Source organism: Mastigoproctus giganteus, chromosome 2 (assembly GCF_048544385.1).
Source record: "Mastigoproctus giganteus isolate SK-2022 chromosome 2, ASM4854438v1, whole genome shotgun sequence".
Taxonomy (NCBI): Eukaryota; Metazoa; Arthropoda; class Arachnida; order Uropygi; family Thelyphonidae; genus Mastigoproctus; species Mastigoproctus giganteus.
Window position 1 is genome coordinate 165,792,032 of NC_143576.1, and position 16,214 is coordinate 165,808,245.

The following is a 16,214-nucleotide window of genomic DNA, read 5'->3' on the forward strand; positions in this document are numbered from 1 at the left end:
ATGTTTAGTCTCTAGAGCAAAGTTTCCGGCATCCCCTTCCCCCCCCCCCCATACTTCTACTTCAACCCATGCACAGTACTAAGTACTATAGGTTTTGATGATGCCTTTCGTGTTTGGGGTTTTCATAAAAAAAAAAAAAAAAAAAAAAAAAAGGAGAGCATCCTAGAACTCGGGGGAGGTTCCCACGGACTGCAATGTGCAGGTGTATCCCCAATTCACAAAGGGGGGATCGAAGGGTGACACGAGTAATTACAGACTAGTTAGTTTAACTTCTGTTCCAGGTAAAATAAGGGAGTCGCTGCTTAAAGATGCATTGCAGGATATCTAGACAAGACTGCAGCAATAATTCAGACACAGCATGGGTTTGTTAAGGGAAAGTCTTGTCTGACAAATTTTATAGGTTATTATGATGTGGTTACAAAGGAACTGGATGCAAAAAATAATTTTGATATCATATACTTTGATTTCAGGAAAGCTTTTGACACTGTTGTGCATGGAAGACTACTGTACAAATTGGAGCAGAATGGTATTAAGGGTAAATTGCTACAACGGATAAAAGGATAGTTGAGTGGGAGAAGACAGAGGGTGGTAATCAATGGGTGCTGCTCTTCATGGACTAATGTTATTAGTGGAGTCCCACAGGGTTCGGTGTTGGGTCCACTGTTGTTTTGTATATTTATTAATGATATTGATGAAGGTATATCAGGCTTAGTATCAAAGTTTGCAGATGATACAAAAGTTGGCAGGGTTGTTAATGACAGTAATGGCAGCGTGTTACTTCAACAGGATCTAGAAAATTTGGGCAGATGGGCTGAGAAGTGGTAACTGAAGTTTAACCTTGACAAATGCAAAGTACTGCATATGTGTAGAAGTAACCCCAGAGAAACGTACCAACTGTATGGTACTGCACTTAAGGAGGTAGAAAATGAAAAAGACCTGGGAGTAATTGTGCAGTCAGATATGATGTTTTTTGAGCAATGCAGACAGTCTGCGAGGGTAGGTCCTGGGATTTTGTCAATGATATACAGGAATTTTGCTAGCAGGGAAAAGGAAGTGATTGTCCCTCTGTATAAGGCAATGGTCAGGCCACACCTTGAGCACTGCGTGCAGGTCTGAAGGCCTCATTTTAGGAAGGATGTAGATTTGCTTGAGTGTGTACAGAGAAGGGCAAAAAGATTGGTGAGGGGAATGAAGGGATCCTCTTACCAGGAGAGGCTTAACTTCTGCAAATTGCAGCAGCTGGAGACTAGGCACCTGCAAGGTGATCTGATTGAAGTGTATAAGGCCTTCAATGGGTTGAGCACGCTGAATTCTGATGGGATTCTTCCACTTGATTATGAACCTAAACGGGGCATAGATTGAAATTGAGGAAGGACAGATGTAGAATAGATGTGCGGAAATTTGCCTTTAGCTAGCAGGTGGTTAATTCCTGGAACAAACTTCCATCTGTCGCTGTGGAAGTTGATAGGTTAAATAAATTTAAGGAGGAACTGGACAAATATTTAGAGGGGATTGTTTTGTAATTTTTTTTTTTTTTTTTTTTTGGGTGAGTCTGCATAAGCTCATATGCTTGCTTTCTTGCATCACATGCGACTACTACTACTACTACTACTACAAGAACACTGAGACTACCTTGTCCATACTGTAAAAGAATGTGCTAATTTTATTATTTTTACTTTTTGGCTTTATTTCACATTTATTATACTGTTATGGACAAGTATAGAAACACAGTTCCATATACATGGTCAGGTGTAGTTCCCTGATGAATTACCTGTCTATCTATCAATATTTACTTCAGCTGACAGCAGACTTTGCATTTTTGCCATCCTTATAGCTCATTGTGTCATGTCAATGATATATGGAATTTTGCTAGCAGGGATAAGGAGGTGATTGTCCCATCGTATAAGGAAATGATAACGTCACAACTTGAATACTGTATACAGGTCAGGAGGCCTCATTTTAGGAAGGATGTAGAGCTGCTGGAACAAGTACAGAGAATGGCAATGAGATTGGTGACTGGAACAAAGAGTTGCTGTTACCAAGAGAGGCTTAATTTCTGAAAACTGCAGTGCCTGCAGACTAGGTACCAGCGAGGTGATTTGGTTGAGGTGTATAAGGCTATGAATAGTTTGAGCAAGCACACTGCTGATGGGATTCTTTCTCTTGCTCAGATTACTCATCTGAGAGGACACAAATTCAAATTGAGGAAAGACAATTGTAGAATAGATGTGCAGGAATTTCCCTTTAGCCAGCGGGTGGGTGACAGTTGGAAAAAACTTCCATCTGTTGTAGTGGAGGTGAACAAATTAAATAAGTTCAAGGCAGAACTCGACAAGCATTTGGGGTAAAAAGATTTTTTTTTTGATGATGCTATATAAGCTTACTTCATTGTATAAAAGAAAATTGTATGATCATCTGTATAATCTCGCCAATTTTAAGGGATCATTAACTTTATATTCAATTGCCGTAGTATGGGTTGTTTAATTCTTCAAGGAGTACTTACAAGCTTGGCGGTTAGAGCACTTCTTATAAACAAGGAGTTCTGATTCATACACATATAACATAAGAACATATAAATTTTGTTATTCAAGGTCAATTCAACATGTCCATTTATGTATAATCTCTCTCTCTCTTCCATTAATAATATTTTAGAGCAGGTAGCCTTAAACTGTGTGAAATTCATTATCTCTTCCAACAAATTCTGTCATATTTTCTGTTTCCAAGTAATTATAGATGCAGTTTATTGTAGATATAAACACAAAAAAAAAAAAAAAAAAAGCTTTTAAAACTTGAGGAGATCACACCTTTCAGCCACTACTGTCCAATTTGAGCTTATAAAAGTCTAAAGTTTCTGACATTCAGATCCAGAAATTAAAGAAATTTAATCAAGATATAAACAGATGTAGATGTCTTGCCCACACCCCATGCAATCAATAACATACTCCATGAATAATAATAATGAAGTGTATTAATGGCTGAAGCATTTATAAAGCAATTTCACTTTGTTTCTTGCCTCAATAAAATAAATCATGCTGAACTTTTAAAGTAACAATTAAAACAAAGAATTTTCAATGTTAAAATACTAAAATCAAAGTACTTTACCTAAAAGTACACCCATTCTATTTTGCAATACTGCATCTGTTTCAGTTAACCAACCTCCATTATTTGATGCTTCTCTGAAGCGCTGCAGAAGGTGCTGATATGTTAAAAGAACAGCTAACAACCGTAAACCTGAAATTATAGTTGTATGATGAAGATGTCCAGCAAGAAACAGTAACACCCAGTCAAACCCAAGCACTTGAACCAGTTCTTCACAGAATCTGCAAATTTATTATAAATTCATAAAATTCCTGGTATACAGTAATACTATAATAGTTATTTAAAAAACAAAAACAACATATAATAAGATAAACAGTTCAGATGAACTTATTTAAAAGTAAGCTCAATAAGACAACTGTCTCATAATATATAATAAATCAAGAGACACCACTGCAGACACTGCTGAAAAATCAAATATTTACTTATTTTGTTCACCTCAGAATTCAGGTAAAAGCGAAAACCTTGAGTACCTTCTTAAGGCAACCAAAGACATGGCAGTCATAGTCTAACAGGCAGAGGTTACAGACTGCCTGTTTACAGTACTTGCCACCTTTATTGCTTCAACCAAACCAATCAAAAGCTTGTTTGAGTTTTGTATTATTCCTGAACAATACCATCAGAAAATAAAACATCTTTCAATAAATAAGTATTGAATAAATAATAATAAATAAGTATTTTTTTTTTTTATTTATTCTTTTTTTTTAGCTGATGCTGCATAAGCTTGCTTTCTTGCATCAAATGCCTCTACTAATGCTAATGACTTCCAGATGGCATAAATATGGTAATTCACCCTCTTCACTCAAAAACTGAACACCCGAACTACGATCACTATTCCCACCTCATTTTGTGTATCAAAACAACTTCAGGTGATAATGATCAAAAACGTTTTATAGAATTGTTGTGTTCTATAAGATGTCATTATCACTTCTACAGGTGAAGGTACCATGCATATTGTAACTATTTCTTACAAAAGTCAGAGTTCACTTAAATGAGCCTTAAACAATGTAATACTATATATAAAATGCTTGAAAAAGTTAACAAGACTTACCTTTTGTGAATTCTGAACAGAACAACAAGTATGCACAATATTTCCTGTTTCTGATAAAAAAAAAAAAAAAGAAAAAAAAAATACAAAGATGGAAGCACAAATTAAACAAAATGCCATAACTAATAGGAGAAGGATAGCAGAAAAAGGAAGTATTGTAGGCATGAAAAGGAGAAAGAATGTGAAAATCCTATTTGTTATAATAAATTAAGCAAAATTATAGACCAAATTGAAAAGCCAATTAGAGAGAAGGTAACTGTAAAGCAAAAAATGATTAAGTAAAAGTAAGAAGTGATAGCCAGCATCAGGGGTAATTTTGGTTAAAGTCCAAAAAATGGGTAGAGCAAATATAACATTCAAATCTGATGTTAGCTAACAGTAAAAATTGATACCTGATCAGGTACTTCAATAGTGGACTACACCGAATCATGTACCAAGGACTGTGTTTCTATACTTGTCCACACCTGTGGAGGATAAGAAAATTTAAGAATAAAACAGAGCGAGGTTAAAAGAGGGGTTAAAAGGTCCTTGAGGTTGTCACAGACATTCTCTCAGATATTCCAGACAAGCTGTTCTTGCTACCTGGGAGTCTAAAGCGCTGATGGAACTGATATTCGGGTGACACTCGAGTCAAAGTGGACCCAATTTCGGCGAAGTCCGGACGGTCTATGACAGCCAAATCCTCTGCTTGCACCTTCACGATGGTGGGACTGTTAGTAATCCTGGGTATAACCTTCATGCACAAGTACATGGTGGGTGACCACCCAGGTGTGAACCAACGTAATCAGGGGTCGAGGTGTGGCGCCCACACCACATGGAGGAACGCCGCCCCTCTATGTCACCAGGCAGTACTAGGTGGTAGATGACTCTCATCACCGGTGAAATACCACCACTTTGCTTATTGGAGGCTTGAAGTGGTGGAACCCATGTTTAGTCTCTAGAGCTAAGTTCCGGCCAACCCTTCCCTATCTCTTCCCTCATGCAGTATGATTGATGATTTTTGAGGTTATGGTGAATGTCGTGGCGAGATCCAATATTCCTTACATTTCGAGGGTACAGCTCTAAAACGGTGTTCGCAGGCCGGCCGCTAGTTAGTACACTGGACAGAACCTATTGGTAACTCTCTAAGAAACTTCCGGATCAGCTAGTGCATAATCTTGCTACCTCTATTCTGCCAGATAGTGACTGGAGGGAGTCCGAGTAGTGTGTATGCGGGGAGCTTTGTCGAGGCCACGTTATGTCAAGGATCTGGGTATATTCTTACCACATGTACGCCATATCCAAAAATTTCATTACTTCATACAGCATGTCCCACCCAATTTTTCTTACTATTGAATACACCATGAATTGTCAAAATAATAGAGCAAGCTTATCTGCGAAAAGATCTAAACCTCCCAAGGACTTCCTAATTCATTTCACAAATATACGTGGTCTCAATTCTAATATCAACGATGTCCATTTCCACTTGCAGTCTTCCAAACCCCATGTATTTTTTCTGACTGAATCTCAGTTATCAGTTGATTCAACTACTGCTCATCTCAGATGTCCAAATTATTTGCTGTATGATTCCTTTTGCCTCAAAGGTGGTACTTGTGCATATGTCCGTTCTGATATTCCCCGTCAGAGACTTGGCAATTTGGAATCTCCTCTCTTTGATCTTCTCTGGCTTAAAATCTCTCTACCTCATTGTGTAAAATTCATCTGTTGTCTCTACCGTTCTCCCAACTCCACTAATCACTTGGAGCTCTTTGACTTCCTCTCTTTGCAACTTGACTTTCTCCAGTCCAACTTTCCTAACAGTGAGGTAATTTTCCTTGGTGATTTTAACAACTCCAGCTGGCGTCCGTTTTCTAGTCACACCGACCCAGCAGGTCGAGATGCTGAGGCTTTTGCAATTACTAATGACCTAGCACAGATTGTTCATTTACCTACAAGAATACCGGACAATCCTAATCATACAGCCAATACGCTTGATCCTTTTCTCACAAACAACCCTTCTAAGTACAAGGTTGAAGTGAGAGGTCCTTTAGGCACTTCAGATCACAACTTGGTGAATGCCTGTTCTCCAATGGAACCTTTATCTCATGGCTATTCCCAACCTCGTATTGTTTGGCATTACAAGAATGCAAAATGGGATGACCTGCGAGACTTCTTTTCTTCTTTTCCTTGGTCTGATTACTGTTTCAAAACTTCTGATGTCAACATTTGCTCAGATCGTGTCAGCGAAATTATTCTTGCAGGAATGGAATCCTTTATCCCACACTCCACTTTAAAATCTCGTCCTTTATCTAAACCTTGGTTTTCCAATAAATGTGCTAAGGCTGTCCAAGAGAAGAACGTTGCATATCGTAATTGGCTTGTTTCTAATTCTTCAGTTTCATTTTCTGCCTACACCAAAGCTCACAACAATTGTAAAGCAGTTATTAATCAATCCAAACTAGAGTTTGAACAGGCTAAGAGTAGAAAACTTGCTTCTTGCCCTAATGGTAGCCGAGCATTCTGGTCTCTTGCCAAAGCTATTGGCTGCAACTTTTGCCCATCTCTGCTCCCACCTCTGTCCAAACCAGATGGTTCTGTTGTCACTTCAGCCAAGGATAAAGCTGACCTGCTAGCATCCCATTTTTCTTTGAGCTCATGTATTAATGATCTTGGTAAAACACCTCCCACCATTCCTAACATGCTCCATTCAATGCCTCCTGTGGTCTTCCGTCAAAAGGATATCAGAAGGATTTTGATGAATCTTGATGCTAAGAAAACTCCAGGTCCTGATGGTATTTCTCCACTTGTTCTCAAAACCTGTGCTCCTGAACTTACTCCTATTCTTTGCCGCCTTTTTTCACTTTCTTATTCCAAAGGTGTTTTTCCTTCTGCTTGGAAATTTGCTCATATCCAGCCAGTTCCTAAAAAGGGTGACAAATCCCTCCCATCCAATTATCGTCCCATTGCAATTACTTCTACGCTTTCTAAAGTAATGGAGAAATCAATTAACCGCCAACTCTTAAACTACCTAGAAACCTTCCGCCTGATCAATGATCGCCAGTATGGATTCCGTCAGTGTCGATCCACTGGTGATATTCTGGCTTATGTTTCCCATTTATGGACTAATTCAATGGACAGGTTCGGTGAAACACAAGTAGTTGCTCTTGACATCTCAAAGGCGCCTCCGTAGCCAGGTGGGAAGGAGCAGCAGTGCGTAGGACACGCTTCTTGATTAGACCGGGGTTCGAGCCCGTCACCACCAAATACGGAGGATGCGGAAAGGTCAGGGAATGACCACCGCATATCCCGGAGCAAGATGGCCTTAGTTGCTAATGCTCCTAAAAACCAAATAAACAAACAACAAACAAACATCTCAAAGGCTTTTGGCATAAAGGTCTTCTAAACAAGCTTCCATCTTATGGTTTGCCAACTGTTTTTAGTAATTGGTTATCCAGTTTTCTCTCTGATCGCTCACTGAGGGTGATGGTAGATGGCTCTCTGTCTTCTAACTTCTCCACTAATGCCGGTGTCCCCCAGGGTTCAGTTCTTTCCCCCACTCTTTTCCTCTTGTATATCAATGACCTTCTTCCATTGACTGGAAATCCTATCCATAGTTTTGCCGATGATAGCACATTGCATTCAACTTTCCATTTTGAGAAACCTTGTCCAGCTCAATCAGCTTCAAGTTCTCGAAAATCTGCTGCCAATTCCTTAAATGCCGATCTTCAGGTAATTCTCCAGTGGGGCAAAGACAACTTAGTTGATTTCAACCCTTCTAAAACTCACTCTTGTCTTATATCTCGCAAAAAGGATTCTTCTGCTCCTATGCTTATCTTTAGTGACACTCCGATTTCTAGGCAAAATGATATATCTCTTTTGGAAATTACCCTGACTTCTAATCTCTCTTGGCACAAGCACATTACAAATATGCTTCCTCTGCATCTAAAAAACTTGGTTTTCTGTTTCGCTCTTGGCGTACTTTTCTCCCCAACAGCTGCTCACTCTGTATAAATCGCAACTCCGCCCTGCCATGGAATATTGTTCCCACATCTGGGGTGGTGCCCCCAAAACCTCTCTCAGGCTTCTTGATTCCATTCAGAAGAGGGCAGTTAGGTTAATTAATGATTCATCACTAACAGAGTCTCTCCACTCGCTTTCTCATAGACGCACTGTTTCTGATGCATGCCTCTTCTACAGATACTTCCATGGGCACTGTTCTTCTGAATTGGCTTCTATAATTCCCGCTCTCTCTTTCAAAACAGTCCGAACACGTGCCGCCACCAGCCAACATCCATTTACTGTCCAACTTCAAACCCACAGTACCAACTTTTCATCTTCCTCATTTATTCATTCAACTGCCGTTTTCTGGAACAACCTTCCTTCATACGTATTTCCTGAAAATTACAATCTACAGAAGTTCAAGTCCAATATCAACAAATATCTTCTTTCGTCTTCTCAACCTCCAACCCAAGCACGGTACTAAGTACTATAGGTTATAATACCTCTCGTGTTTGGGGTTCTCATAAAAAAAAAAAAAAAAACTCTCACAAAATATGGACAAGATAGTCCCAATGCAGTGTACACTTTATAGCAAAATAAATTAAGGTGAATTAAGAAGTATAGTGGCAATAATATTAAAACAGGAAAATAAAAAATAAAATTAAATGTTTATGGTGCAAACTTGATGCAAAAATAAGTGGTTATAAGCAAATGATGCTATTTAGAATAAATTTAATGAGAATATGTATATAATTTAAGGAGAATATGTATATAAAATTTAAGATTTAGTGCAAGCAAATGGTATAAGGCAAGGGAGTGAACTGAGGATAAGGAAGGAATAAAAGTGTAAATAAAAATAAAAAGAAGGCAAAGATAGCGAGAGATTAAGGACAGCAGGAACATTTCATCACCCTCGCATTGCACTAATAGCTTTACAAACTGGAAACAGCAGAAGTAGAAAGTGCAAAGATAAAAAGTTAAGAAAAGGATATTAAAATTACTGAGCTAGCTGGGATCATAAAGCCTATCCTTTTAGTAAGGGCCCTCACTATGCAAGAGTTTGTAGGAAAAAGAGAATAATAACAAATGTTTGCGTGGTAAGAAGCCGAAAAATGGAGGGCCAAGAATAAAAACTGAAAAATAAAAGGAGCCAAAAAAAAAGAAACCGAAAGCATTATGAGAATGCACTTATTTGAAATAACAGCTAACTCGGATTGGAACAAAGTCCTACAGGTAGGGTATGAATCAGATAAAATAATACTCGTACACAGTGAGCTAAGGCCAAAGAACACCACACTTATTATTATTATTAGCTGTATGGTGCAAGGAAGCCTGCAACTTATGCTGCACCAGCAAAAAAGAAAAAAGAAAATTCAGAATCACCGAGAGAGAGAGAGAGAGAGAGAGAGAGAGAGAGAGAGAGAGAGAGAGAGAGAGAGAGAGAGAGAGAGAGAGAGAGAGAGAGAGAGAGAGAGAGAGAGTGAGTGAGTGAGTGAGTGAGTGAGTGAGTGAGTGAGTGAGTGAGTGAGTGAGTGAGTGAGTGTAGAAGAGAATCACCAAGAGAGAGAAGAATGATGATATCCAGCTCAGGACCCTGGGTGTGCCAAGCCCACACTCACCAGATGTGAGCCCCTGGGCAGTGGCGTAGCTACCATGTAGGCTGGCAAGGCAATTGCCTCGGGGCCATTTAGGGGCCCGGCATCTCTGGCTAATTTTATTTAACTGTTTTCATATTAATATGTGACCTCCTTAGTTATGTGTTTGTGCGTGGAAAACAAATAGGAAATTTATTTAACAGAAAATCAAGTAAATTCCTCTACTGAAAGCCACACTGGAAATGGGAAAAAACTGGTGCAAAACCGATAACACTGCAATGCGTATTTGATCAAAAAAAAGTTTGCTTTATTGTAATTGTTTTTAGGGAACAATATCAGAACAGCAGTTTCCTTGGATGTATATTTGATCTTCTAATGTTTCAAGAAAATATTTAATATTTTACCCAGGCATATATCAATAAACTGTCCCGATACAAGCATGCAAAATGGATTCAACAGGTTCAACAAGGATGTTTTCCTGGTAATAACTCTCCGATTGCATTACACAGCCCACTCTCAATGTTTGACAGTACAAATGGCCAACACAGAGATTGTATAATAGCAAAATTAAATCAAAAGAGAATACCTTTCAAGGAGAATAAGAGCCTTGGTATGATATTATTTCAAGGATGAGAGAGTAGCCTTGTTGGATATAGGTTCAAATATTTGTATTATCTCTCACAAGCTCTCTCTGATGAAATGAAGACTGGTAAGAGCATCAAAAAACGAATCCATACTGCCAAAGTTCGACAGTACAAATGGCCGACACAGAGATTGTGTAATAGCAAAATTGAATCAAAAAAGAAACCCTTTGAATGGGAATAAGTCCCTTAGTATGATATTATTTCAAGAATGAGACAGTAGCCTTGTTGGATATAGGTTCAGACATTTGTATCATCTCTCACAAACTTTCTCTGATGAAATGAAGACTGGTAATAAAACTATACTGCCAAAGCCAGTCAAACCCTTGACTACAAATGGACTCAAGACTTGTAGATAAGTTTGCTGATAAATCCATGCAGATTCCAAACTGCAAAACACAGTTTACATATCTATTTTCTATTATAACAAGTTGAACTGCTTGACTTATAAAGTGATCTGGGGAAAACTGTCTGGTAGATTTATATGTTGCAATGATTTATCCTGACACATTATCAAACTCTTAGGTATGTCTCATTCACTTGTGTCACCAGCATTTAATTGCAGAAGCAAATTAAGCACAAAAACAGGAAACTTGTTCGGTCAGACCAAATTTTCCAAGAACCTATTTCAGAATCACTTTCTCGGAAATTTTTTTTTTTTATTTCTGTTTATTACTATTATTATTTATTTACTTTTTTAATAATAATACAACAGCACAAAGCATTAGAATCTTTACTAGCGAGTACCACATATCGGCTGAAGTATGAGAAAACAGAAGGTACATATTGACATTGGACTTGGATTTCTGCAGATCTTAAATTTTCCAGCAATAGATGTAAAAGAAGAATATTTCAGAAAATGGAATGGTCCCAGCATGCATTTAGGCAGGTTTGGAAGAGAGAGGAAGAATTATAAGAGATGGGTCATTAATAAACCTGATTATCCTCTTTTTAATGGAGTGTAGAAAATTCAGAGAGGTTTTGCGAGCATGGAATATGTTTCCCACTCATGATATGGGAAGCATATACCATGGCAGGGTAAACTTCCAATTTGAACAGAGTGAGTGTTTAGAAGAAAAGTAACACTAAGAGCAAAAGAGAAACCCAGTTTTTAGACAAAGAGGAAGCAATACCTGTGATATGTATTAGTATTAGTATTAATAGTAGCAAGAGATGAAAGAAAGCAAGCTTATACAGCATCAGCCAAAAAAAAAAAAATCCCATTTCACCTACCCATCCACTCCAATAGATTGTCTAGTTCTTCCTTGAATTTAATCAAACTATTCCCTCTCACAACAACGGATGGTAGCTTATTCCAGCAATCAACCACTCATTGGCTGAGAGCAAACTTCCACACATCTAGTCTGCAACTATCCTTTCTCAATTTGAATTAAACCCCCTAACTTGTGCAGTCTAAGCAAGAGGAAAATCCTATCAACTCTGAGTTTGTTCAAGCCATTCAAAGCCTTAAACATCTCAATCAGATCACATTGTGGATGCCTTGTCTCTAGACTCTGTAATTTGCAGAACTTAAGCCATTCTTGGTAACAGCAACCTTTCGTTGCAGTCACCAATCTTGTTGCCCTTCTCTCCACTCATTCCAGCAGCTCTACATCCTTCCTAAAATGAGGCCTCCAGACCTGTATGCAGTACTCAAGATGTGACCTGAGAAGTGCCTTATACAATGGGATAGCCACCTCCTTATTCCTACTAGCAAAATTCCTGTATATCATTAACGAAATCTCATGAGCTGTCCAGACAGACTGTCTGTACTACTCAGAGAACTTCATATCTGATTGCACAATTACTCCCAGGTCTTTTTCATTTTCCACTACCCTGAGTGTAATACTACACAGTTTGAATGTTACTCTGGGATTACTGCTGCCAATATGCAGTAATTCTCAATGTCAAATCCCTTGTCAATGCTAAACTTCAATTGCCGTTTTTCAGCCAATCTGCAAAACTTTTCTGGATCTTTTTGCAATATTAACTGTCATTAACAATCCCCTCAACCTTTGTGCCATCTGCAAATTGAGACAGTAAGCCTGATATATACACAATCATCAATATCATTAATAAATACATTGCATTAATAAATAAATAAATACATACACACACACACACACACACACACGCATATATATATATATATATATATATATATATAGTAAAGGAGTCACCAAGAAAGAGAAAAATGATGATATCCAGCTCAGGACCCTGGGTGTGCCAAGCCCATACTCACCAGATGTGAGCCCCTGGGGTTATAACAATAACTTTCTATTAATGCCACACTGCTCCAATTTGTACGGCTGTTTTATGGGTGCTACAGTATTGAAAGCTTTCTTAAAATACAAGTATATATTATGAAAAAAAATTTTTGTATCTGGTTCCTCTATCACTGCATCATAATATCCAATCAAATTAAACAGATAAGATATTCCCTTACAAATCCTAGCTGAGGCTTAAATATACTGCCCTCTTAAATAACTGCCCTCCCGTCTAGATGGTCCTGCATTACATCTTTAAACAGCGACTCCATTATTTTCCTTGAACAGAAGTTAAGCAATCAGGTCTGTAATTACTCACATCACGCTTTGATCTCTCCCCCCTTGCCTCGTGAACTGGGGATACTTTCGCATATCTCCAACCAACAGCGATTTCCACTAAATGCAAGGATATCCTCATAATCATGGCTAAGGGTTTGCTTACCTCCTTTGCAGCCTCCTTTAATATAACTGGATGGATTCCATCCGCCTCAGGATTCAACCCCTTCCTTCCACTGTTAATATGAGTAAAGGCATTTTGCTTCTTTTCTTGGCATTCTTTACACAAGATTTCATGTGTTCTGCCTTTGCATGCTAAACCTATTTTCTGACTTCACTGCAGACTAGTTTATATCTACCATAGGATTCTGTATCATCTGATAATTTATATGCATCCAATGTATGTTTTTTCCTTGCAATAAATCTGAATAGTTCATCTGACATCCATTTTAGCCCAAGCTTTGATATTAAAAACTTAGAAAGTTTGTATGAAAAATTTTGTTAAAAACTGTCTGACAACACAGCAGCCTCCTTTACAAAAACAAAAACCCCTTCCTTAAGCACTTATGGTAGTTCCATCTTTAAGTAAATCCTATATCGGCACACTGTGATCACTGCCACCCAGTAGTTCTTTTTATGCAGGTTCTGCATGCATGAAGAATCACTGCTGATAATCAGATCAAGAGTATTGTTCTGTCTCATTGTCTCTCTAACATGCTATTGTAGAAAACCTTTCGGCTGATGCTTTATAAGCTACCTTGCATCATATGCCACTAATAATAATAATAAAAAAATAAAAATATATAAAAATAAAAATAATATAATAATAATAATAATAATAATATATGCCACATAACAGTAAAATAATAATAAGAGAAGAGTGGAAGAGACCATAGCTGAATTCAAGGGAATGGTTCTGCAAAGACCCAAGAGAATCCTGTCGTAACTCACAGACTACCTCAATAAGCAAATAATACAGGTTTATCTCAACAACAGTAACAAAGTAATAATACACACATCTGCACAACCATTTACTGTGCCACTTTTTTTCATAATAATAATAAATTTGCAATTGATTTTATTATTAATCATAATAAAGATTAATAATAAAATCTTGCTAGTGTGTGAGTGACTAACCTACAAGTTGCAATATCTGAAAAGTTAAAATCCCCTATTCAGATTTACTAGCCCACTCTATTTCTTTGTACAGTTGTTCTTCATACTCATCATAGTCATTCAGCCTATAGCACACTTCTACTCTCATTTTTGTTTTCCCATTGCTTTTATCACACCAAACTGACTCAACATTGCATTGGCCACCCACATCGACTGGATCCACTGCTTTAGATTTTACGTACTTCATAACTAAGAGCCATAATCTCTCCCTCCTCCTGTCCTGCATGTCCTATGTCCTTTCAGCATGCATTGTACTCCCGATATTCAATTTCTGCATTTCCCTTATATCTGAATGACATCTGATATCCCCACAGTGTCTGCATCAAATGCAGACACTGTGGGCTTTCAAGTCATCAAATTTATTTACTATGCTCCTGGCATTGTTGTACATTCATGTATACATGAATATCTTCTTTCTCTTAATTACCTAACACAGCCTAAGTATTTCCTTGTTCCCCAATGACCCACAGCAGACTTTCAATCCCCAGTATTTTTGCTTTCCAGACTGCTGCATGTTCCAACAGATGCAGTGCATGACTCACTTTCACTTTTGCCTGTTTCTACTGTTAATCTATTAGTCTGTGTACCCCACCCCACACCAGGCTAGCAGTTTCCAACCCATCTAGCACTGTCTCAATAGCAACAGAAAATATTACTGCACCCTTTCTATTTAAGTTATGCCAAGGAAGATTGAAGGTAATCCCTAATAGAGATCTGAGTGTTATCAAAGATAAGCACAGGAGCAGAAAAATATCTTTTTTGCAAGGTATAAGACTGGACTTAGTTTTAGAAGGATTGGAATCAACAAAGCTATCTTTGCCCCACTGTAAAATTACCTGGAGATCAGCAGTTAAGGAACTGGTGGTGGGAATCTAAGAAAATGAAGCTGTGTGCAGGGGCAAGTTTCTCAAACATGAAAGTGGAATGCAGTATGCTATCATTATCAGAACTATGTATAGGTTGTTATTGTTGTTATTTGGTTTTTAGGAGCATTAGCAACTAAGGCCATATTGCTCCGGGATATGCGGTGGTCATTCCCTGAATGACCTTTCCGCATCCTCCGTATTTGGTGGTGACGGGCTCGAACCCCGGTCTAATCAAGAAGCGTGTGCTACGCACTGCTGCTCCTTCCCACCTGGCTACGGAGGCGCCACTATGTATAGGATTTTCAGTCAGTAGAAGAAGGTCATTAATATACAAGAGGAAAAGAGCTGGAGAGAGGAAACTGAATCTTTGGAAAAACCAGCATTAGTGGAAAAGTGAGAAGACAAGAGAGCCAACTACTGCCAGCTGCCAAACATCAAAAAAGTCAGCAATCCATATGATCAGAACTTGTTTAGAAGACCTTTATGCGAAATATGATCAGAAGACCTAGAAATGTCAAGAGCATCTGCTTGAATTTCACCAAACTCCTCAGTTTTGGACATGATATTGATATTATTATTAGCCATATGGTACAAGGAAGCCTGAAGTTTCTGCTGCACTAGCCAAAGATTTTTTTTCTGAATTACCCTGAGAGAGAGAGAGAGAGAGAGAGAGAGAGAGAGAGAGAGAGAGAGAGAGAGAGAGAGAGAGAGAGAGAGAGAGAGAGAGAGAAAAACAAGAGTCAGAAGTAGAAGGGAATTACCAAGAAAGAGAAGAATGATGATATCCAGCTCATGACCTTGGGTGTGCCAAGCCCATACTTACCAGATGTGAGCCCACAGCCAATGAAGATAATTGGGATATCAGAACTATAGCTAAGGAGCAGAATCAGGATTCTGATATCTATGAACTTTATTCTCAATTGAAGATGGGCCAGGAGAATAGAGAGTTATATTTGGAGTCAAGAGGTTATAAGTATAGAATGGATAAAGTCAAGACTTCAGACTAAATTGTGGCCCACAATGAATGAGAGCATAGATCATGAAATCATATCATAGTATACAACTTAAAGGATATTTAGGCATTGAGAAATCATTCTCTAGAATAGTGGAAAGATATTTCTGGAGAAACACATGAGAAGAAATCATTGGGTATGTAAAGGCCTGTTATAACTGTCACTGTAGGAATATGTTCAGGTGCAAGGCATCTCTTCAACCAGTACTATTTCCTAATAGAAGCTTTCAGAACATAGTAGTTGATATTGAAGTGTTGC

The 16,214-nt window shown here is 38.2% G+C and overlaps 1 protein-coding gene across 3 annotated transcripts in view; it reads right to left on the reverse strand.

Annotated features, from left to right (window-relative positions):
• The window catches only part of bchs (WD repeat and FYVE domain containing 3 bchs), a 1,877,108-nt gene that overhangs the window by 1,091,535 nt on the left and 769,359 nt on the right, over nucleotides 1-16,214 (reverse strand). For all 3 annotated transcript variants that reach the window (XM_090389621.1, XM_090389619.1, XM_090389620.1), the window contains exon 33: nucleotides 3,103-3,320. In XM_090389621.1, coding sequence (XP_090245747.1) covers nucleotides 3,103-3,320 — 218 coding nt within the window. The remainder of the gene's footprint in view (nucleotides 1-3,102; nucleotides 3,321-16,214) is intronic.